Here is a 25,268-nt window from a genome sequence, read left to right on the forward strand (position 1 = left end):
TTAAAAATAAATAAATAACGTAAAACAAGTGGACAAATCAAATCTTTAAAACTTTTTTTTAATATTTTTTCCTTTTTGCATTAGTGCAAAACGCACCCAAAACTGCCACCTGAGGGAAGTCTACATCTTTAAATAAAATAAAAAAAAGCAAAAGTGTACATTTTAGTACAAAATCCCTTTTTAAAAAATTGCACAGTTTGTGTATAATATAGATCTATAATCTCAATTTCAAACAAACTTGAAAGGCTCAGAAAGTAAACAATATTGACCAAATAAAAACAATTTCCCTAGAATTTAAAGCTGGGGAAATGCAAAACCCTGTTTTCATTTGTGTCAACCATAAATATACATATTTATATGCAAGTTTCTTTCCATATAGACTATGTGCTAGTGTTCAACAAGACAATCAAAATTATTGCAAAGTAGTTGTAGTTCTACTATAAAACATTGTTGAAGTAACAATAAAAGCATCTTTCTGATGAATTTTCCTTGAATTGGGTAAAGAAAAATATTTTTACAACTCTTTTGACCAAACTGACTTTCATTAAGGTTTCCATTTCACAATGGGCATTCGAAGTAATCCATAGAACAATCCACCGCACATTTTCCTGACTCCTTTCCCCCCCAGATTATTTTTGTTTAACATTTTACATAACATCTTTGTCCCAAAGTTACAGTCAACGTCGATACGGGTGGAATCCTTGCACGTTGTGGTTCTGCCCTCTTCCAAACGCGCTGGCAGCTGACTGGGGAGCAGTGGCGTGCTGTGCTGAGACATATGAGGCTGTTGTCTGACATGGGTCTGCAAAGGTGTGGCTGAATGCAGTCAGGTCCTGAGCGTAGCCTGCAGTGGACGAGGAAATTTGAGGGAAAAGGAAAGATGAGCTGACTATTGACAATTATCGAACATGTAAAATATCCATCCATCTATTTTCTATAGTACCACTTGTCTTCGTTAGGGTCGTGGGTGAGCTGGAGCCTATCCCAGCGAGAAGCAGGGTACACCCTGTATTGGTCAACAGCTAATCGCAAGACACGTAGTGGAGACAAACAACCATTCACACTCATTAACACATATGGGCAGTAGAGTCTTCAATTTACCTAACATCCATGTTTTGGTAAGTAGAAAACCCACCCAAGCACCAGGACAACATGCAAACCCCACACAGGAAGGTTCACAGCCAAAATTCAAACCCTGGTCTTTAAAAATTTGATGCCACTCCCCCAATGTAAAATACATCATGTAAAATAAAAAAAAATATTTACAAAAAAAAAAACACAGTTTGGGTATAAAAATGTCCTCTTTAGGCTATGCTAATTTAAAAAAATTATAGCAAACGGTAAAGTACTTTATAGCCACTGTTGCCTTTTGAAGTTATGAAAAACAGTCAATGTCAGTTCCATATTAGCTTGCTCTTTACAAACTCCTCAGGGGAAACAGCATCCTGACCAATCAGTGGGACATTCTTCTTCGTGGACACTAGGTGGGAGAGTACCTCTGCAAATTGGATGAGAATCATTGACAGCCAGTAAAGGAAAGTCAAGCAGTCTGTAAAGAAACCAAATCTTGCTGGTCATGAGTTTTCTTTTTCTGTTTTGTTTTTTCCAACGGGACAAAGTTTTCTAAGTCACAAACACTGATACATGGCACCTTATACTAACTGGAATTGGCGCAACAAGAACTAATTCAACAAAGAGAAACATTTTGGACTTTTCATACTTGCTTTAAAACAAAAAATAATAATAAAAAGACCAACAGACTAGCAGACGGTTGTCTCTGAATGCACGGGAACTGTGTCCTCTAAATTAGCCAGCATTTTATATGACTTCAGTTATATTGTGGCATCAGGACATAAAGGGGAAAGTACTGGGTAAACAGGCTGTTGATACAAAAACACAACTGAGCCATGAACATACTGTAATTTTAACCATTAGATCATCCTTTTTGTTAATGGCCAAAGCAATGCAGACAAGACAAAAATAAAATAAAATAGGATTTGTCTTGGTATCGTAAAGGAACAGCCACAGCGGGAGACAATAATACGTTTGGAGGTCTGACAGCTAACTTGAATGTAAATTACTTTCAAACACCCTCACAACCAATGGCCACATTTTGCTTTACATGCAGTAGTTTGAATGTACATGCAAAATAGAACAGATACTATAGTAGTGAAGAAATGCTTCTTTTGTTGTTAGAGAATATGATGCCGACAGCTACATGCGCTATATCCTCCCTGATAATCCTGACCATAAGTGTGTGAACGCGTTGGTCCATAGGCAGAGGGGTCCTGAGGGTAGCTACCCAAGCCTAGCAGGGAGACGAGACCACGTTGACTGAACCCAGATACTGCTGGCTGACAAATTAGTAACCCCTTATTTTAAGTTGACAGAGCTTTACAGTTCTACTCATTAACTGGGTCTACACTTCACATCACCAAGTCATTTGGAAGTGAAAATATAGAGTGAATATTGTAGCCGTCAGGCAGAAACCCTATCTTGTCAGTTTCATATTTTTTCACAAATCGATACTATTGGTCTGTCCCCAGGTCGTCTGTTATTTTTATATATTGTTAACCAATTTAAAGGGTTGCAAATAGCTTTAAAATAATCTATTAACTCTCTTGGAAACGAACTGTCTGAGAAGTGTCGTAAAATGCCTTTTCCTCACGCTGCGAGAGGCTTGTGGCATTATGTCGCATCAAGATTGAAAGTCTGGATGTATTTAGACACCAAGTGAGGTTAGATACATTTGCATGAGCCTGTTTTGTTGTAAATGAAGGGCAGTAATGCTTCAGTGCAGAAGGAAGTGCATCAGCTATGAAGGTAAGCGCATACCGAAATATTTCCAATTATGTGACGATCCCTAACAGGAAAAGGCGAAGGTCACTTCTTGTCATAGTTCTAAGTCTTCGAAAAAAAAGTTGGAGAAAATTATAACGACAGTTGTTTGCTTTTGTGAAGTACTAAATGCTTTTTGTCAGGCGGGAGGGCGGGGGCACAGAATGAGTGCATTTTGATGTCGAAGGTTGGCGTCGGCAACGTGACCTATTTAATCAATGACAATTTAATAAAGTTCCGATTTTTTTTAGTTTATGAAATTAGCAATTTAACATGATTTTGGGGTGGTGGTGTGTTGATGTTAGAACGCAACAGCATATGATATTAGTATAAGGTATCATACCATCTTGAACAGTGCTGTGTTTGGTAACTCGAGCAAGATGGCAGGTTGTTTTGTTATTTTCCTGAAAAGCTGCGATTCTGGAGATGCGAGGATTCCGCCTGACATCGAGTGCCTGCCTTTATTGACACACAAACTTGGTTTTATAAAATATGCAAAATATTCCATGCAACTGGAGTGGTGCCTTAAGATATGAGTGACCCGACGTTACAAGATTTTTCAGATATGTGTCGTCATTGGGCCGATTTTTTGCTTTGACTTGTGAGAGCAAACTTGAGATACGAGCGTTGGATTGTGGCAGTGAACTCAATTCAACGCACTTCACAATAAGCAGCAGTTTAGTAAATAGTGAACAAGTAACATATATTTGAATACAAATGGTGGAGCAACACATTTAGACATAACAAACAGGCATATATTCTTTATCCTCTACAAAAAATGACGAATATTACAGCATCCTACCCAGTACTATTCTTTTTTGCTTTTGTCTGCATGAGTCTAGTATTATACTGCCTCCAGGTGGCCAAATCGGGCACACCAGAAGGAGGAGCACAATGAGCATTAAATTGCAGCATTAAATCATGATGCACAAACTGTTTAATTCTTTACATTCTATTTAATGGTGTTATTACTCAATGTTTTTATGAAGCGCAATATTATAGTGTTTTTTCCACTTATTAAAAAACTAAAAAAAAATTGTGATGGCAGGCTCTAACTCATTTCAATGGGGAAAGATGATTTGAGATACAAATGTTTTGAATTAAAAGTGTGGTCACGGATCATATTAAATTTGTATCAAGACACCAGTGTATTTTGAGCTATACTGTACACCTTTCCTCTAAATGAATATCAGCTGAAGAAAGTAAATGACTGCAATAATTAGCAGATTTGTTTAAGTGTTGTATGATGTGAATGTACCGTATTTTCACGACCATAAGGCGCACATAAAAGTCTTAAATTTTCTCCAAAATGGACAGGCGCGCCGCCTTCCTTATGTGTGCACCGAGTTCCAAAATCTGTGAATGTTGTTGTGTGACTTTGATGAGTGCTCCACTTGACTGACTGGGAGCATTTCATGCCGACACGCTGCTTATATAGAGGAAAGACGGACATGACTGAGGACAGCGCCGGTATGTGCATTGTCCAAAACAACATCGGTGTGGCTAAGGAGCCCCGAAAATGGCACCAACGAAGAGACACGCTTACGAAGCAAAGTTTAAACTGCAAGCTATCAGTTACGCAGAGGAACATGGGAATATAGCAGCCGCGAGAGAATTCAAGAGCCATGATTCGCAAGTGGAGGAAGCAAGAAAACGACCTTCGCCAAGTCAAGAAGACGAAGCGCGGGGCCAGTTACGCCACCATATGTGAATGGATTGTGGATGCCTGGGCTAAGGTATCAGCTTTGACTGTTGTCCAAGCTTTCACGAAAGCCGGCATCATTGCTGAAAAGCCCCCCGGCAACGAGACTGACTCCGACAATGACGAGAGGGAACCCGGCATGTTTGATGGAGAAATTGCTGTTTATTTCGGATACAGAACAGGAGGACTTTGATGGATTTGTGGATGAGGATTGATAAAAAAATAACATGAGTACATTGTTAAATACTTCAATAAAGTACAACCGAACTCAGTTTTGCTCCCGCTGCCTTTTTAAAAACATACGCTAGCATGCATATGTGTTAGCGTCCGTGCATGCTACCGTATGTTTTAGCATGCCTGCGTCCAATAATACGGTGTGCCTTATGTATGCGTTAAATACAGAAATAGGCCCCGTAACTGAGACTGCGCCTTTTGATACGGTGCGCCTTATGGTCGTGAAAATGCGGTAGTTAGCTTCAAGTTCCAATCCAGGTAGTACATCAATCAACTTTGTCTATGAAAACTTGAAGACAAAACTTTCCAGCCAATCAAATGCAGGATAGTGATGCGTCCTTATTCAAGAACTACTGGCAGAAAATAATTGCATTTAGGGGACATGTACTGTACTTTATTTAAGGTTATAAAGTGGGTACGGAAAGTATTCAGACCACCTTTGTTATATTGCAGCCATTTGCTAAAGTCAAAGTTCATTTTTGTCCTCATTAATGTACACACAGGACCCCATATTGAGAGAAACAAATTTAATTGTTGACATTTTTGCAGATTTATTAAAAAAAGAAATATCACACATCCATAAGTATTCAGACCCTTTGCTGTGACACTCATATATGTAACTCGGGTGCTGTCCATTTCTTCTGACCATCCTTGATGGTTCTACACCTTCATAGGAGTCCAGCTGTGTTTGATTATACTGATTGGACTTGATAAGGAAAGCCACACACCTGTCTATATAAGACCTTACAGCTCACAGTGCATATCAGAGCAAATGAGAAGCATGAGGTCAAAGGAACTGCCTGAAGAGCTCAGAGACAGAATGGTGGCAAGGCACAGATCTGGCCAATCTTACAAAAAAAAATTCTGCTGCACTGAAGGTTCCTAAGAGGACAGTAGCCTCCATAATCCTTAAATGGAAGACGTTTGGGACGACCAGAACCCTTCCTAGAGCTGGCGGTAAACTGAGCAATTGGGGGAGAAGAGCCTTGGTGAGAGAGGTACAGAAGAACCCCAAAGATCAATGTGGCTGAGCTCCAGAGATGCAGTCGGGAGATAGGAGAAAGTTCTAGAAAGTCAACCATCACTGCAGCCCTTTATCAGTCGGGGCTTTATGGCAGACTGCCCCGACGGACGCCTCTCCTCATTGCAAGACACATGAAAGCCCGCATGGAGTTTGCTAAAAAACACCTGAAGGACTCCAAGAGGGTGAGAAATAAGATTCTCTGGTCTGATGAGACCAAGATAGAACTTTCTGGCCTCAATTCTAAGCGGTATGTGTGGAGAAAACCAGGCACTGCTCATCACCTGTCCAATACAGTCCCAACAGTGAAGCATGGTGGTGGCAGCATGCTGTGGAGGTGGTTTTCAGCTGCAGGAGCAGGACGACTGGTTGCAATCGAAGGAAAGATGAATGTGGCCAAGTACGGGGATATCCTGGACAAAAACCTTCTCTAGAGTGCTCAGGACCTCAGACTGAGCCGAAGGGTCACCTTCCAACAAGACAATGACCCTAAGCCAGTGATTTCCAACCTTTGTGGAGCCAAGGCACATATTTTACCATTGAAAAATCTCACGGCACACCAACAAACAAAAATGCCACAAAACGTGGATACATGAATTACAGTATGTACTTTCATTTGTTGTGTCTGTCACTTTGCCTCACTGGCATAAATAAATGAAGAAAGATACATTATTTATTGGAAATAATTTTTGAGCACTTAAGTAAAACGTGATATTTCCCACGGCACACTATATACAATACTTTTCTTACCATACTGGCTATACGGAAAGTCAGGCTGCCCAGAGGAAGCTTTGCTCAAGTCCTGAGTTGGTGTAGTGGTGGGAGCAAAGCCCAATGTTGCAGTTCCTGGAGTAGTAGGTGGAGGAGGAACCTGCTGAACATACTGTTCTGCTTGAGGAGTGCCAAAACTGTAACCTGTTGTAACACAATAAAATGATACTCAATGACTTTTCTCGAATCATGATTTGGACATCAAACATCTCATACAGTAAATTGTCTTTCATCAGCTCACTGGGGATGTTAAAAAGAATACCTCCAAGTTCAACACTACCTTAATGAGCTGTTGTCCACTTTATGACTTAACAAAAAGTGTACTTCTCTGTCTTTTGACAACTGTCTTGTCAAAATATAAAAACATAGACAACAGTACATCAACATTAAAAAGGCAAGGACACAACAGGATCAGAACAATTTAGTAATTTGTGCAATAATGATATATTGAAATATACAACTCAAACATCTGGGTGTCTTCTAATGGACAATTGAAGTTTTCTTTCAAATTATTATTCAATTATTTTGTCCACGGCATAAACATTGAATGTTGGAGATATGGTTTGCTCACAAATTCTTTTTTTTTTTAGCTCTCCGAGAAAAGGAAACGCTCACTATCTTTGCTTCACACTCTTTGGTATAGTAAGGACCATCCCTGAATATGAAGTGTCTCAAGAATTTTGGAGGCTTCTGCATTCTGTTAAGGAAGAAATTGGACATCTAATATACTCACATTACTTTATTATTACTTTATTACTATTGTCCATGTGGTTGCGATCAGCATGTTAGGCATCACTCACCAAATTGAGGTGCGGTGGTGAAGCCCTGTGGAGGGTAGGCCTGAGGTGCAGCAAAGCTACCCGCTGGGGTGGTGACCAGGAATGCACTAAAAGGTGAAGGGGGCTGTGTGGGGGTTCCCCGGCCTGCTGTTAATGGAGGACCATATCCACCTGATCAATTGGAGAACACAATTTCTTAGTCAGTACTTCCTATTAAATTAATATGTGCCATCTCAGTTTACAATTACAACTGCTGGTATATCATGTTAATTAATAATTGCAATATGCACATTATCCTGTCTGGTTTGGGTCAGAACCGACGTAAGTAACATACTGCATGTATTTGTCCTCTGCAATGTGATTAACTATGAACCAAACCTCTATCATCATCACCATTTTAACAGCTATAAGTTGTGTAGTAGATTTCTCAGTACATCACAAACTTTAATTAAAATTGTTCATTATTTTCACTCATGCCATGAAGCCATAGTGTGAAAGCACTTGATTTTGAGTAATTTTGCCATCATAAAGTAAAACGGACTTGACTCAGTCATTATAACATGGACAGAACATTAGCAAATACATTATTATTATTATTATTTTTGTTGTTGGCAAGGGAAGGTTGAGACCCTACCTATAGGTTGACCAGTAGTGGAAACCCAAATGCCTTCAAGATGAAAACAAAATAATAAAATGGTTAACACAAAGGGCAAAATGGTCATCTGACAAGTACAGAGTAGTTAACAAAATCCAATTGAGATTTTAAATATACATAAGTATGTATGTACAAATATACATACATTTTCACAGAAAAGTACATTTTACTCAAAACACTAATAATGCCTCTGTATTTGCCTCTTCACACTCACCTTGTGGCCCATAAGGCTGTTGCCAACCCTGGGCAGGCTGTGCTGGCCAACCATTAGCTGCACTCAAGATGGTCCTGGGTGCCCACTGGCCTGGGCCTAGCTGGCCAGGAGCTTTATTGTCACGGGGTTCTGCCTTCTTTACTTCAACCTGGACAAAGGACAGGGAGAATACATTTGGTAACACCAGTAAAAGGTCCTTGACGTCCCCCACCTAGTCAGACCGGTCCTAACCCAAATTTTAAGACTTATATCTCATTGTATGGGGCCAATTTCAAAAGTTTTTCTTTAGGACAATAGTATGGATCGAATGTCTAAATCAACATTATTGTGTAACCAGGAGACAAGTAGAGCTATGTGTATCAGGTACTACAAATCAAATAAAAAAGTCACAATTCCATGGAGTTTTTTATGAAATATTTTGCAAAGATCTAAATATTTAATGTACCTGAGAAACATAGCCTTTTTTAAATTCAATTAACTGCCTTCTATAAAAATGATAGTAATCTAATTTAAAGTTACGACTTACCTTTCTCCAGCTAAAGCAAACGAAGAATTTCAATTTATTCTACTTGGAATAAGTTTCAAGGGGGGATGGATGTAGAGAGAAAATTGTATCTCAACTCTAACAGAAGGTAAACATGCAGAAAGAACAAATGAACATTTTTCAGTATAAAATTGAATCTTCATACTGTGTCAAAAGGTAAACCTTGGTTAAAAATATAAAGAGTGACAATGACACCAATAAAACCCATCTCTGCAGCTGGACACAAAAACAGTATGACTAATGATCGTAAGCTTTCTTCGTGGTTTCATTTGGTTGTTGATGGGTACAGTTGAGGTCACCAAACCTATGTATATAGTGTGTGTGTGTGTGGGGGGGGGGGGGGGGGGGATATTTAATCAGCCACCAATTGTGCAAGTTCTCCCACTTAAAAAGATGAGAGAGGCCTGCAATTTTCATCATAGGTATACCTCACCTATGAGAGACAAAATGAGGAAAAATAAAAAAATCAGTCTGGTTTATTAGCAAATGATGCAAAAATAAGTATTTGGTCAATAACAAAAGTTCATCTCAATACTTTGTTATATATCCTTTGTTGGCAATGACAGAGGTCAAATGTTTTCTGTAAGTCTTCACAAGGTTTTCACATACTGTTGCTGGCAGTTTGGCCCATTCCTCCATGCAGATCTCCTCGAGAGCAATGCTGTTTTGGGGCTGTCGCTGGGCAGACTTTGAACTCCCTCTAAAGATTTTCTATGGGGTTGAGATCTGGAGACTGGCTCCAGGACATTGAAATGCTTCTTACGAAGCCACTCCTTTGTTGCCAGGGCGGTGTGCTTGGGATCATTGTCATGCTGAAAGACCCAGCCATGTTTCATCTTCAATGCCCTTGCTGATGGAAGGATTTTTTCATTCAAAATCTCATGATACATGGTCCAATTCATTCTTTCCTTTACACGGATCAGTCGTCCTTGTCGCTTTGCAGAAAAACAGCCCCAAAGCATGATGTTTCCACCCCCAAGCTTCACAGTAGGTATGGTGTTCTTTGGATGCAACTCAGCATTCCTTCTCCGCCAAACACAAGTTGAGTTTTTACCAAACATTTCTATTTTGGTTTCATCTGACCATGACATTCTCCCAATCCTCTTCAGGATACTCCAAATTGCTCTCTGGCAACCTTCGAAGGGCCTGGACATGTACTGGCTTAAGCTGGGGGACATGTCTGCAACTGCAGTATTTGAGTCCCTGGCGACGTAGTGTGTTACTGATGGTAGTCTTTGTTACTTTGGTCCCAGCTCTCTGCAGGTCATTCACTAGGTTCCCCCGAGTGGTTCTGGGATTTTTGCTCACCGTTCTTGTGATCATTTTGACCCCACAGGGTGAGATCTTGCGTGGAGCACTAGATCGAGGGAGATTATCAGTAGTCTTGTATGTCTTTCATTTTCTATGAATTGCTCCCACAGTTGATTTCTTCACACCAAGCTGCTTACCTATTGCAGATTCAGTCTTCCCAGCCTGGTGCAGGTCTACAATTTTGTTTCTGGTGTCCTTTGACAGCTCTTTGGTCTTGGCCCATAGTGGAGTTTGGAGTGTGACTGTTTGAGGTTGTGGACAGGTGTCTTTTATACTGATAAATTTAAACAGGTGCCATTATAGAGTATAAACGAGGAGAGGAAAGAGGAACCTCTTAAAGAAGTTAGAGGTCTGTGAGAGCCAGAAATATTGCTTGTTTGTAGGTGACAAAATACTTATTTTCCACCATAATTTGCTAATAATTTGATCTTGACAAATCAGATGTGATTTCCTGGATTTTATTTTTCGCATTTTGTCTCTCATAGGTGAGGTATACCTATGACGAAAATTACAGGCCTCTGTTCTCCCACATTTTAAGTGGGAGAACTTGCAGTTGGTGGCTGACTAAATACCTTTTTGCCCCACTGTGTTCTTATCTACTTAGCATGGATGCATTCACAGTACATTGCATACCCTAAGGTGAGAGACACATTTTGAAAACAAAACAAAACTGGGTGACAAGGCAGAAGCCACTGCAACAAACAGGGAAGGAAATGGGCAGCAACTAAGGGGGAGCCGACCAGAAATAGACTGAGGGGTTGAGTTATTGGGGTCACCTTGCAGGAGGAAAATGAATCACAAATTCCACCCAGCTTTAAAGGTGTTGCTGGCAACCCCAGCCTTCTCTCTTTTTTTTCTGTCGACCCAATTACGCGCACGTCTGGTAGTGGCCCCCGCTGCCGCCGGCAGCTACCAGAGCGCTTTCTCCCGTGGGCATCACAGCTTCGTGTGATGGATAGTATGACTTCTGTAAAGTCCCAAACAGCAGAACTGGGATTTGGTCCTCAGTTTGATGTGCCCCATTTTCTAATTTTGTAACTCAAACCTCCCAAGCAACCTCAGTCCCAGTGTAAGGTAATGTCAAGTCAAGAACAATGGATTAAGTTGAGCCTTGATGCCCGCTCAAAAATCAGGGCAAAGTGAAGGGGGGGTGTCTAACTGGAGAGTTTATGGGTTGAGCTAAATCCATTATCAATGAGATTGGATTCAACCTAGATATAAGAAAGGGACATTTTGGATGGATGGATGGATATCATGGGTGCCTACTTTAGGTCAAACATTTGAGATAAAAAGACTAAACTGAGTCAATTGCCACTTTTAAGTGGAAACAGACACTTGATATAATTGATGTTGTATTACTACATTTTAAATCTTCGTTTAAGACCAATCTGAATTGCAGTACATTGGGTATAAATAATGGTTTTACCTTTCCACAGACAAGCTTCCAGGTGGGTGATGTTTGCCACATAAAACAGCATGAACAACAATGCCAAAATATAAGAGGATGCCCTTAAACATTGCTCTATGGCGACTTATTTTATTTTCTCCCAGTGGAAGGTTTGCCATAATCTGATTCACTTATCTACTCTAAACACAATACAGCTGGCATACACAAAGAAATGAAAAACAAAATACCAACTATTTTCTCAACTGTGATTATAAAGAGACCTGCAAAAGTATTTAGTATTTGTAAGTTGGATGGACACAGTATGGAGATTCTTTGATTGAGGTCACTCGGGTTTTTAATAACGTAAAAGAAGACATGTTGACGTGGAAGTGACCTGCCAACCAAATATCAAAAAACAAAAGAAACAGAATTAATTGGACCAATCCTTTAGGTGAATTATATTCTGTAATTCAATGGGTCGTGAATGATTTTTATATTTTGAATTACAGTACAGTACAATTACGTATGCATGAACGTATATAAGGGTTTTTTGATAGTTTTTCATTTAATTACTTCTGAGAATACATTTGAGTAAACTCAATTACACCTAACACATCCTAAAGGAGTGGTCACTTTTAAACAGAGCCTTGGGTGACAAGATCTGAAATGCTGAAATATGACAGCATTTGTCAGCGTATACAGAAAATGCTGTTTTGAGCATGAAACTAGGAAGCCTAATTGTAAGATTCTGCAATGTGAGCAGAACTTGAAAATGAGCCAAACATATAGCAGACTCACATTATACTGTAATTTAATCAGTCGTCCAAGCCTCTGTTTTATCTCAAGGTTAAAATAAAACTACAACTACACACTTTTTTGCCCATGATGTCGTGAAAATGCATGTTGACAGCCTGGTCCACTGATTGTTCAGCCTCGAAAGTAATAAATCCAAAACCTAGCCAACGACCAAGAGTGAATCAAGGTAGCAGGGGGTTTGTGACAACACAAGATGAAGAACAGTTTTGGGCTTCGGCAGAGTGAGGATCCATCAAGATTGAGCAAGAGGCTCCTAGGGTTTGGATGACGTCGCACAAACACATAACAGCACAAAATCCAACACTACACAGCCTGGTGGTATGAAGCAAACATTACTCTAACATTTTAAGAAATAACTGACTGTTAGACATGAACAATGAAGGTTTGTTTATAAATATTAGTGCATCTACTGTATAATAATACAATCTAATACTAGCAAATACAGCAATACTACTACATATACATATTTGATGCGGTTTCATCCAAACCCCACCTTGAATTGTCCTGGGTATTTTGCTTTGGAGCACACATTCGTGGCAGCCATTGTTAATGCATTACAAAAATATGGAGAAAAACAAACTGTAGAATGCCTAAAGCTTTCTCCAAGCTTTCCCAAATTTAATATTTTACTTTGAGTCAGCCAGGATAAGCCAAAATTGGACAATAAAACACTGCAGATGGTAACACAAAGATATAGGCCATAACGTCTCACAAAATGACTTGTTTCTGAAGTTTTCATGGGGCATATACAAAGATAATCCGGAACACAAAAAGTAAGTTGCAAGAATGTAACAGAAAAGTAACATTTACGTCTTAAAAGTAGTCTCGCAGATTGCCCCCCAAAAAAAAAAAAAAAAACATACAAAAACTTCTTTATCTGACAAACTGTAACAATACTTTTTAAAGTGCTACATTGATCTACTTTCAATTTGATTAATTTCCCACTATGGCAGAACTAGGTTGAGTACTCCTCTACTTGGGGACCTAACCTGAATCCGCTTAAACGTCCTAAGAGACAACAGAGATTTTAGAGACCTCTAGCCAAGCATCCCCAAGATATGTGGCCTATTGATATTAATAACATCTGTCAATGTCCTGTCCTCAATCTGAATTTAGAACCACGTTTTGCTCCTAGTTGAAGGAATATTTTGTTTTGACACTGGATTTATTGCATAATAAATTACTCATTCTGTGCTATATTATTATTATACTGTGACAACAATTATTTTTAATATGTATGCATTTTCTTGCTCTTTAACTATTTTACACAAAAAAAAAAAAAACAACAAAGAAGACCTTCAGCCCAGTTCACAACAGATACGACTTTGTGTACACCCCAATGACCAATTGAATGTTTGGGCATTTTCAAAAGTTTGGCCTGTACCTCTGTGGTACCAGTCAATGTACAGTAACCTAAAGGAGAAAAGACAAATCTTAAGAGACACAGTTAATCACATTCAAACAATTCACAAGGAGAAGGGGGGCAGAGAAAGAAAAATAGAAAGGACTCACTTACAAAAATACTTAAATTTCTACATTTGGGAAAACATACTATGCCAGTTAAAGTACATGTATCATTTATGTGCAAAATCAAGGTGAAGAAAACTTAGAGACTAAACATCTAATGATTTTAATGTTTTAAAGTTACATTAATAAAGACTGTGCAATGGTGTTAACTGGTGCATCATGTTAAATTCCAATGACAAACTACTCTCTTTCTCTCCCAACAGAGGGTAAATGAAGTGAAGGAGGAACCGTAACAAAACATGTTGTGGGTCACTGGTCGCAGCATCATTGCTATGTAGGACAAATGTAGACGAAACAGACGTGACTGGAGCTCAGCGGGCAGAGGCCGACACCAACATTGCCCGTGGCAGGTCTGATTCCCAGTGAGGCAATTCACGCTACAAGCGTCTACTGTCAGGGAATTAGGATGGACGCCTTTTTCAGTACCAAACACATAAACCCTTGTTCTTGGGAAATACAAGCTCACCATCATGGAGGCCCCTTTGAAGGAAAAATCCCTCTTTGGTACTCAAACTGTTCCCAGTGCTTTTTGCACATTGACCATCTGGCTACCTCTAATGTCTCCCCTTTTCGTTGATGCTTTGCCTCCCAAAGCATCTGCTAACAACTTGTCATTAACTTTTTGCATTCCCTATTTTTCTCTAGATTAAAAAATAAGGCTATGACTCCTTAAAACATCTTCTAAATGGGCTATTATGGAGATAGCCAAACTCTAGAATGTTTTTATGACGTTTGGTAGTTTGCATTACCTTTTACTTTCAACAAGTCAAACAACAGTTGTAACAGATACAGTAACTGCTACAGTGTTCAAAAGCCTGTTCTGAGGTTCTGCTTAAGAACTAAAACGCAAACTAATATAATATAGAATATAATATGGTATAATATGTACTGTATATGTGTATATACACACTGTACATGTATACAATATAGAAATTTGACATTTTTAATCTTATATGGGATGATTTCTTTTTTGTTTAATGATGAATATTGAGGCGGCATGGTGGAGACTGGTTTGAGCGTCTGCCTCACAGTTCTGAGGACCGGGGTTCAATCCCTGGCCCCGCCTGTGTGGAGTTTGCATGTTCTCCCCGTGCCTGCGTGGGTTTTCTCCGGGCACTCCGGTTTCCTCCCACATCCCAAAAACATGCGTGGTAGGTTAACTGACAACTCTAAATTGCCCGTAGGTGTGAATGTGAGTGCGAATGGTTGTTTGTTTGTATGTGTCCTGTGATTGGCTGGCAACCAGTTCAGGATGTACCCCGCCTCCTGCCCGATGATATCTCCAGCACGCCCGCGACCCTAGTGAGGAGAAGCGGCTCAGAAAATGGATGGATGGATGGATGGATCGATGGATGTTGAGATGGTCATCAGATTGACTCAAGATAATGTTAGTTGAGTTAAAATGTGCATCAGTCTCATCATGTTAAAGGTCATAAAAATAAAAAAATGGAACACTGACATAAAAGGGTCCAGACAGGAGAGACTAAGAAGTGTTTTTGTGATAGAGAGAACACATCAAAAGCTGTCTATTTTGTGTATACTAATATAGCTTGGTATGACCTCAAATGGAGTGCCCACAGACAGGAAGTGCCCCCCCCCCCCAAAAAAAAAAAAACTAATGCCCTGCAGTGATTAAAACGAGGGTAATTTTTATAGTTGAATGGTCTGTTTCTCTTTGGGCCAGAATAGTTTGTCATTAGATTTAAGATGGTAAGGTATGGAGGGAGGGAGGGTTGAAAACAGGATCAGCTTTTACCTCGGGGCCTCTGCTTCTCCGCATCATAGATCATTACCACCTCTGTGACCTTGAATTGGACAAAGGGAAACAATGGTTTAGAAAAGCAGGCAAGGTCCTTTGTTTACCTAAATGAAGACAAATATCAAGATTGCTCTTTCCCATTCCATGAAATGTGCTTTTTCATTACACAAGTATGACCCAATGTGTCCAAAAAGTCCTAAAACTAATATGAACTGATTGTCATTGAGCATACTCACCACTCCGAACCTATTGAAATAGTCCCTGAGTTCAGGCTCGCCACAGTTATGGGGGATTCCACCTACAAATATCTTCTTTGATTTATTGCTATCGGCTTTGCTGCCCTTCTGAAAGAAAACAAGGAGTGTATGGATTACAGTGTCTGTTAAAAGATCCCTCTGGGAAGGGCCGCTGAACCATCATCTATTCAGGCAGCGCAACAGAAATTAGGTTCTCCTCTTGCCCTGGGGTATAATTCTTAACATGTCATGTCAATGCAAACACTAGTCTCCACAGATCAGGGAACACTGCTTCCTCCACTCACTCCCTTCACAATCGCAGTGCACTGCACTCAAACTGTAAAGGCTTGAGGCTGCTCCTACAAGAAAGACTTTAATCAAATGCATCTTTTGCTTTGCCAGTAAAACACTGAGACTCACAATAGCCTCTGACATTCAGAGCCCATGCTTGCAGACAAATATGTGACAAAAGGCAATTAGTTAATCATTTGCTACTCAATGAGACAACGTCTGTAATCCCTGAGTGGTGGCCAACGTACAATTTCTTTTCACGTTGCTTTCTTTTTCTGTGATGACACTTACACATTTCCTTTTAGCAATCCCCTTCACAGCTATAAAGCAGTTAATTATATTAGTGATCCACATTCATGAGGCATTTCTGTCACAGCAAAGAAAATACCTCCTTAATGTGCCAGTCACAGGCCAGTGGAGGCTGTTCCTGAGACATTCTGATTTTGTTGCAATCTTTTGGTTTCAATCATATTATAAAGGTCCTTCATCGTCATCTAAATCACCTAAATATTAGAAACAGCTCTTAGTGCAGTCCTGTTCTACAACACTGCAAACACAACAAAGATAATGTTGGAAAAAAAAAAAATGACTGTCAATCAAAACTGAGCCATAACCCTGAGAAATGACATATGAAAGAAAGAAGAATCGATAGAGACCACTTTTTGCAGATTGAGTTGAAGACTCTAAATTGCCCGTAGGTGTGAATGTGAGTGGGAATAGTTGTTGTTATATGTGCCCTGCGATTGGCTGGCGACCAGTTCAGTGTCTATCCCGCCTCTCGCCCAGAGTCAGCTGGGATAGGGTCTAGCACACCCGCGACCCTAGTGAGGATAAGGGGTAATGGATGGATGGGTGTACGAGTACTTACAGTACATTTCCATACTCGCTGATACTTGATAATGCCATAATGTCTTGTAATTTTGATTAAAATGTGTTTTGTTTTAATCAAATATGGTTCAAAACACAAACTTTTATTGTACATGGCATAAGTTTCACCCAAATACAGCACTTACACACACACGCAATCAAATATTTTTCAGAAACACAAGCTTTTATTGATCGTGGGTTGAATTTTACTGAACTATAACATTTATGTTTTTTTTTTTTATTATTATTTCATATGATTGTTTCATGTTTTTTCTCTATTATGTACAGCATTTTGTTAGAGTTGCAGTTTTGCAGTACTCTATGAGTAAAGTTGATCTGATTTGAGTTCTTATTCACACGGAAAAATCTTCTTCCAGTTGCCCGGAGGTAGCCTGTATGTGCTGCTTCTGTTGTGCTCGTTTTGTCGCCCAAGGGGGCAGTATGTATTATGTATGTATGTATACCTTTACAAGACGAAGCTATGTGTTTGCTTAAATTAACAATGTGTAAGTCTCTTAATTTTGTGTTAGTTTTACTGTAAACTTGAAGTGGGAGGGTCAATCAACATCTTGAATTGAGCACACATTGGCCCTTTTTCAAGAACTGTTTGTTATCTGCCAAATTGCACACCGCACACTCAGGGAGGACAGAATAGTATAGTATATGACAAGCTGGTATCGCAGACATATAGTATCGGCTGAGCTACCCATTGGTGCATCGCTAATAACGGTTTCTGTTTGTTGGTCTCTTCCTTGCTTAGTGAACAGGATTGTGTAAAAATGACTTGACAAAAACACAATAGGATGGTCTTAAACTTTTCAAAATAAACCAGCCTTGGTTTCTCTGTGTCTTGAGTTGCGGAACTTGTGGCTCATTATTACAACTATATAATAATCCATATAACTACTCTATGGTTTCAGGATAAAGACCTAGCATTGTCTGGCCAGAAGAAATCAGATTCTCCTTACCCAGCCTTCCTTAGATCGAGACTTTTCAGGTTGCATTCCTCGAGGAGTGCATGGCTTCGGGTCAATCTGACAGCATAGAGAGGACATGTTTAACCATTAGAGTGTGTCAAATGTTTTTCACACTGGATTATCTGAATACATGGTTGATGAAATACTGCATTTCTCGTGATTAACACATGATAGAGTTCGGGAAACTGTGTGTTTCTATGCAGTCAGAATTGCAATGTGAACTGCCAAACTGGTCAATTTTACTTTGAACAGGTAAGTCTTGTTGGGCAAACAAATGTCAGTCTTTGCAAGGAACGGGTATACTACATAATACACCTGTACTTAACAAACATTTAGCTACTGTTAATAATCAAATACAGTTCAGTTTAACTGGTTACTACAAAATGTCATAAAACATACACATATTGTTTCATAAGCCTTTTAATATGAAATACTTACATTTCTGCCATCTAAATTATGTGGCTTAGTCTCCAGCACTGTCCGTACACAATTGGGGTCTTTGAATTTGACAAAACCAAAGCCTCGTGACTGATTTGTTGTTTTGTCCTTCATTATAACGCAATCCACAACTTCCCCATATTGTGAAAAGTAGTTTCTAAGGGTTTCTGAGGGCAGAAGATAAAACAAGAAAATAATGATAAAACACAACACAACACATGAACACCGCAAATGTGAAATGGTTATGAAAGACATGACTCAGCCCTGCTTGTCTCCTGAACACGAGGGGTAGACGCATGCTTTCAACATGATTATGAAGCTAGGGAAATACCTTCAGATCGGTGTTAAAAAGCAAATGAACATCTATATTGCTTTTAGTCATTGTAGTTAAGCAATGTTGAATTATTTTTTTTTAGATAAGTACAACATAATATGAAAACGCAGAGATGTCATGTATCCAAATTCCTAAAGGCCTGACCCAATGCCATCTTCCATAGCACCAAGCACAAGCCACCACCCTGAGATGTCAGCACACACCCACTGAGCCGAAATGAGCAAGTTACAACAAATGAGGAGTCTGTAATTGCTTTTCTCATTGCTGGGAAGCCCTGCGGACAATGCCAAGGGAACAAGCAGAGTTCCACAGTGCTGTGCTTGTGATCTTTATGGTACAGTGCCGTTAAGACACACACGTCCAAAGTTACACAGTGGTCAAACGAGCAAGCGCCAGTGCAGAGCTCGACACAAGCTAGAGCAGAGGAGGTTGTGGAACTACTGTAGACTAAAAACATTCACCAAAACTCATGTAAATTGAGAACGATTTTAAACATTTACATTTCTCTTAAGCCAAAATGTCACACAAGAATCCAGTTTAGAGTGCTGAAAAAAACAATGCTTTAAACCTCATTTCACTGATAAAAATGAGCAAACACTCTGTAATACATTATCGTCACACAGTCGTTCAAGCTTTACCTGAATTGGATTGTACAACCCCAATTCCAATGAAGTTAGGACATTGTGTGAAACATAAATAAAAACAGAATACAATGATTTGCAAATCATGTTCAACCTATATTTAATTGAATACACTACAAAGACAAGATATTTAATGTTCAAACTGATAAACTTTATTGTGTTTAGCAAATAATCATTAACTTAGAATTTTATGGCTTCAACTCGTTCCAAAAAAGCTGGGACAGTTGGCAAAAAAGACTGAGAAAGTTGAGGAATGCTCATCAAACACCTGTTTGGAACATCCCACAGGTGAACAGGCTAATTGGGAACAGGTGGGTGCCATGATTGGGTATAAAAGGAGCTTCCCTGAATTGCTCAGTCATTCACAAGCAAATATGGGGCGAGGTTCACCTCTTTGTGAACAAGTGTGTGAGAAAATAGTCGAACAGTTTAAGGACAATGTTCCTCAACGCACAATTGCAAGGAATTTAGAGATTTCATCATCTGCGGTCCATATCATCATCAAAAGGTTCAGAGAATCTGGAAAAATCACTGCATGTAAGCGGCAAGGCCAAAAAACAACATTGAATGCCTGTGACCTTCGATCCCTCAGGCGGCACTGCATCAATAACCGACATCAACGTGTTAAGGACATCACCACATGGGGTCAGGAACACTTCAGAAACCAATGTCAATAAATACAGTTCGGTGCTACATCCGTAAGTGCAACTTGAAACTCTACTATGCAAAGCAAAAGCCATTTATCAACACCTAGAAACGCCGCCGGCTTCTCTGGACCCAAGCTCATCTAAAATGGACTGATGCAAATTGGAAAAGTGTTCTGTGGTCCGACGAGTCCACATTTCAAATTGTTTTGGGAAATTGTGGACGTCGTGTCCTCCGGGCCAAAGAGGAAAAGAACCATCCGGACTGTTATGGACGCAAAGTTCAAAAGCCAGCATCTGTGATGGTATGGGGGTGTGTTAGTGCTAATGGTATGGATAACTTATACATCTGTGAAGGCACCATTAATGCTGAAAGGTACATACAGGTTTTGGAGAAACATATGCTGCCATCCAAGCAACGTTTATTTTCCATGGACACCCCTGCTTATTTCAGCAAGACAATGCCAAACCACATTCTGCACGTGTTACAACAGCGTGGCTTCGTAGTAAAAGAGTGCGGGTACTAGACTGGTCTGCCTGCAGTCCAGACCTGTCTCCCATTGAAAATGTGTGGCGCATTATGAAGCGTAAACTACGACAACGGAGACCCTGGACTGTTGAACAGCTGAAGCTGTACATCAACCAAGAATGGGAAAGAATTCCACCTATAAAGCTTCAACAATTAGTGTCCTCAGTTCCCAAACGTGTATTGAACGTTGTTAAAAGAATAGGTGATGTAACAGTGGTAAACATGACCCTGTCGCAGCTTTTTTGGAACGTGTTGCAGCCATAAAATTCTAAGTTAATAATTATTTGCTAAAAACAATAAAGTGTATCAGTTTGAACATTAAATATCTTGTCTTTGTAGTGTATTCAATTAAATATAGGTCCAACATGATTTTCAAATCATTGTATTCTGTTTTTATTTATGTATAACACAATGTCCCAACTTCATTGGAATTGGGGTTGTATTAAACAAAACACCTATTCAAATGATATCATTTTCCATCCATCCATTTTCCGTACCGCCTATCCTCACTCGGGTCACGGGCGTGCTGGAGCCTAACCCAGCTATCTTCAGGCGAGAGGCGGGGTACACCCTGAACTGGTCGCGAGCCGATCGCAGGGCACATAAACAAACAACCATTCACACACACATTCACACACAAGAGAAATTTAGAGTCTTCAATCAACCTACCACACATGTTTTTGGGCTGTGGAGGAAACAGGAGTACCTGGAGAAAACCCACGCAGCCACTGGGAAAACATGGAAACTCCACACAGGCGGGGCCGGGATTTGAACCCCGGTCCTTAGAACTGTGAGGCAGATTTGCTAACCAGTCTTTCACCATGCCGCCAGCATCATTTTCCCCAAAGACGTATTTCAATAAGCTATATGTATCACGCTTGTACGTTCAATACGCTGTCACACAATTGTTCACAGTTTTAGGGCCATCACACAAAAAGATTGTAAAAAAACAAGAATCATTTCAACATTCAGCTCTGCTTTCCCAGGAAAAATGAGACAAAAATCCCTTCTGCTTTAATGCAACCTTTTCCAGTCCTAATAAGCTAGAAGCCAATTCCTCCTGTATGACAACAAAAATGTGCTACTACTTCCCAGAGACAAATGGCTGTTTATTTACGACACATTGCATACAAATTATCTGAGTAGTTACCTGTTTAAAAATGATATTTAAGATGCATACCTTGTGTGGTGCTCCAGTCTAGGCCACCAACAAATAATTTTCTACAAAAGAAAATGGAAAAGAAAAAGTCCATCACAGGTTCACAATTACTGTACATATAAGTGTAAAGAGTCAGGTCAAGTACAGTGGTGCAAAACGTCAAATACATAAGTGGACACACTCAGGGGCATGTGTGTACACAGTCAGGTACACAAGTGTAAACAGTCAAATACAAGTGTGTACACAATCAGGTACAATGATGTAAACGGTAAAATACATAAGTGTACACAGTCAGGTACACACATACAGACAGGGAGTTCAAAGGTGTAACTTGAAAGGCACAAAGGTGTAGACAGTGAAATACGCAAATGTGATGCAATGTCAGTTACACAGGTGTAAACAGTCAAAAACACAATTGTACAATCGGGTACACAGGTTTAAACACCCAAATACATACTGTAAGCGTACCCAGTCAGATCGACAGGTGAAACCAATCAATTACATAGGTGTACATAGTCAAATACAAAGGTGCACAAAGTCAGATACAGTAAACAAGAAAGTACGTAGGCGGAAACAGTAAAGTACATATGTACACAGTTGTAAACAGTCAGATGGATGGGCGTAGTATGCTCAGGTACATGTGCTGCACTGTGTACACCTATTAGTTTAAAAGTCAGATACAGAGGTACAGTCAAGTAAATAAGTGCACAGTCAGGTACACCATTGTAAACAAAGTACCCAGGTGGAAACTGTAAAGAACACATCTGTACACACAAACCCGTGTGGACAGTCAACTACATAAGAGTACACCGTCGGGTATGGCGTAAAAGTCTAGTGAAAAGGTGTAAACAGAATAGTACATTTATATACAGTCAATCAAGTACATAAGTGCACACAGTCAGGCTGTGTGTAAACAGTAATGTAAACAGTAAAGTACACATGCGGAATTAAGTACAGTAGCGTAAACAGTCAAATACATTAGTGTACACGTCCGGGTACACAGATGAAAGCAGTAAAGTACACGTGTACACAGTCAGATACACTGGTGTAAATGCTGAGGTACACATGTGTACACAATGTAGCACATTAGTGCAAAGTCAGACAGAGGTACAAGTAGTCAAGTACACAGACAGGTTCGCCGATGTAAATAGTAGACAGGTGTACAGTGTAAACATTTAAGTGCAGTAAGTGTAAACTGAAATAAAGAATCAGGTGCCTAGGTGGGAACAGCATAGTTTTAGAGGGAGGAAAAAATCCCACAAGCTTTTGTCACATTTTCTCACAGCCATTTAGCCACGTATGTTCGTTTTCACCGTCCAGATGTGACAAAATTGTGAAGGTATAACCAACATGAAACAGGCTGGAGCCGGCTGTATCCAGTCTGAGCACGGTACGTGGTCCCGGTCGGAGAGATGCTCCCGGTGTACACAGACCGCTTCGCTCGGATGCTTCAACTTCAAGAGCACTTTTATCATCCGCACTATTAAGATCTTTCCATTCAGTGTGGTCGACGACAGACTTGACGACTGTACCAAAGGTGGAGGACGAGCGGGAGAAGAGATGCTTAATCCTCCTGCGGTGCCCGCTAAGTGTCCTCTTGGTCAAGTCAGACAGACTTGGACTACACTGGCGAACGTTAGCTAGGCTAGCTCAGATGCTTCGAACCGAGAGGGGAAAAAAAAAAAAAACAACAACCGGCATAAGTGAATAACGTGACACTTTAGCACATTTCCATGACCGACAATGCGCCAGACGCCAACGCCGAAGTAGCGCGTTTCGTCTTAAGATACCGTACGCGCCACTGCCACCATAAATGTCACTTTTTTCCCATAGTTGCAGGGGCTAGCGGTCTCGCTAACTTACTGGAGCTAACCTAGCTCGTTAGCAAACGCTAGCTGTCAAATGACAACTCGGCAAGAGGGCTGACAGAGTGCAATTGAACAACAACAAAAAAGTGATTTTCGAAACCGACCGAATCCCTTGTGACACCGCTTCGTAGGAAGGAGCTTACCCGACTTCATCGCCGACCAAGTTGTTGTTCATTTCTGAGGCTTAAACGGGAGGCTGCGTGAGCTGTGGCCGGCTTCTCGCTTGAGTGCTGCCCCTCTCAGACTGAGAGCGAAGGAAGGTCACTCCGCTTTTTGGTTCAAAACTGTTCTGCGCAATGACGACACTGCAGAGTGCTCCGCCTTTAAAGGAACACTGCACCACCACCAGCACAGCAGTGAAAATGTTGGATTCTTTCATGAGCAAGGTCAACTCGAGAGTGCCAAACTGGGCTAAATCAATCTTGTTATGGCAAGCATGTCCAAAACGACCAAGGCATGATGCACATTATTTGGATTATTGTCATTTTATTTTTTTAACAATTACTTAATAATTTTGTCATGCACAGTGTTGGGGTGTAACAAATTACGTGTAACGAGATTACGTAATTAATTTTTTTTAAATTATGTAATTGTAATCCATTACATTACTGTGAGGCAATGTGTTGTTAATTTCAGTTGCTTTTGGAAATTTCCATGATTACAATTTTAGTGGCATTTGAAAATAACAGCAAAAGCCTTCTTAAACCGACACTTGTGATTGGCTCTCTCTGTTCATATGCCATTCTGCTGTAAAGCAAAGCAAAGCAAATGTATTTATATAGCGCAATTTCATACACAAGGTAACCTAATGTGCTTACCATGATTAAAAGCATTTAAAAACAAAGAAAAAAACTGCTTATAACCATTTCAAACAAAGAGAGAGAAAAATAAGATAAAAATACAATTAAAACAGAGTACAGTGCAAGAAATATCATTTAAAAGTTAACCTGGGTTTAATCACATGCACACTTGGGGTTGACGTGACTTCTGTTGGCAACTTATTCCATTTGTGTGCAGCATAATAGCTAAATGCTGCTTCACCATGTTTCCTTTGGACTCTGTGCTCCACTATTTGATCTGAGTCTGTCGATCTCAGAGCCCTACTGGGTTTATAATCCATTAGCATTTCATTCATGTATTCAGGACCTAAACCGTTCAGTGATTTAAAGGCCATTAGCAGAACTTTAAAATATATCTGTAGTCTCAAACATGTCGTATTTTTCCAAATATGACCTCGAAGCATCGCCTTGTGGTGCAATCGATTAGTTGATCTGAGAGTTTGAAAATGTTAGATTCATAGTCATATAAAACGATATTGTCTAAATTTGCACACACTCTTGATGCAGAGGAGCAGCGGCTCTACTCTGAGCCCCTCCTGGATGACCAAACATCTCACCCTATCTCTAAGGGCCTTTTGGCTCAGCTCACTTCTTCACCACGACAGGATCTCATTCCTGACCCGAAGAGGGGACTCCACCCTTTTCCAACTGAGTACCAGGGTGTCAGATTTGGAGGCTCAGATTCTCATCCCGATCGCATCACACTCGGCTGCGAACTGCACCAGTGAGAGTTGAAGATCGTAGCTTGATGAAGCCAACAGAACGACCTCATCTGCAAAAAACAGATATAATACTGAGGTCACCAAATTGGATCTCCTCAACGCTTTGGCTGCGACTAGAATTTTTGTTCATAAAAAGTATGAACATTATTTTTTCTAATATTATTT

General features: G+C 40.0%; 1 protein-coding gene across 2 annotated transcripts; it reads right to left on the reverse strand.

The window, feature by feature from the left end:
- Positions 1-42: 42 nt before the first annotated feature.
- Positions 43-23,805, reverse strand: dazap1 (DAZ associated protein 1). Of its 2 annotated transcripts, none has more exons than XM_061682839.1 (12): positions 23,686-23,805; positions 21,696-21,736; positions 18,368-18,534; positions 17,921-17,986; positions 15,795-15,899; positions 15,556-15,604; positions 12,329-12,411; positions 8,215-8,362; positions 7,980-8,012; positions 7,367-7,516; positions 6,546-6,710; positions 43-844 (listed from the first exon to the last, which is right to left on the reverse strand). In XM_061682839.1, exons 1-12 carry the CDS (start codon positions 23,715-23,717, stop codon positions 678-680), a joined length of 1,206 nt encoding a protein of 401 aa, XP_061538823.1. In that variant the 5' UTR covers positions 23,718-23,805; the 3' UTR covers positions 43-677. The 2 variants fall into 2 exon arrangements, with proteins under 2 accessions (XP_061538823.1, XP_061538822.1); XM_061682838.1 differs by having other exon boundaries at positions 15,795-15,902.
- Between the last annotated feature and the right edge of the window lie 1,463 nt (positions 23,806-25,268).

Source organism: Phycodurus eques, chromosome 8 (assembly GCF_024500275.1).
Source record: "Phycodurus eques isolate BA_2022a chromosome 8, UOR_Pequ_1.1, whole genome shotgun sequence".
NCBI lineage: Eukaryota > Metazoa > Chordata > Actinopteri > Syngnathiformes > Syngnathidae > Phycodurus > Phycodurus eques.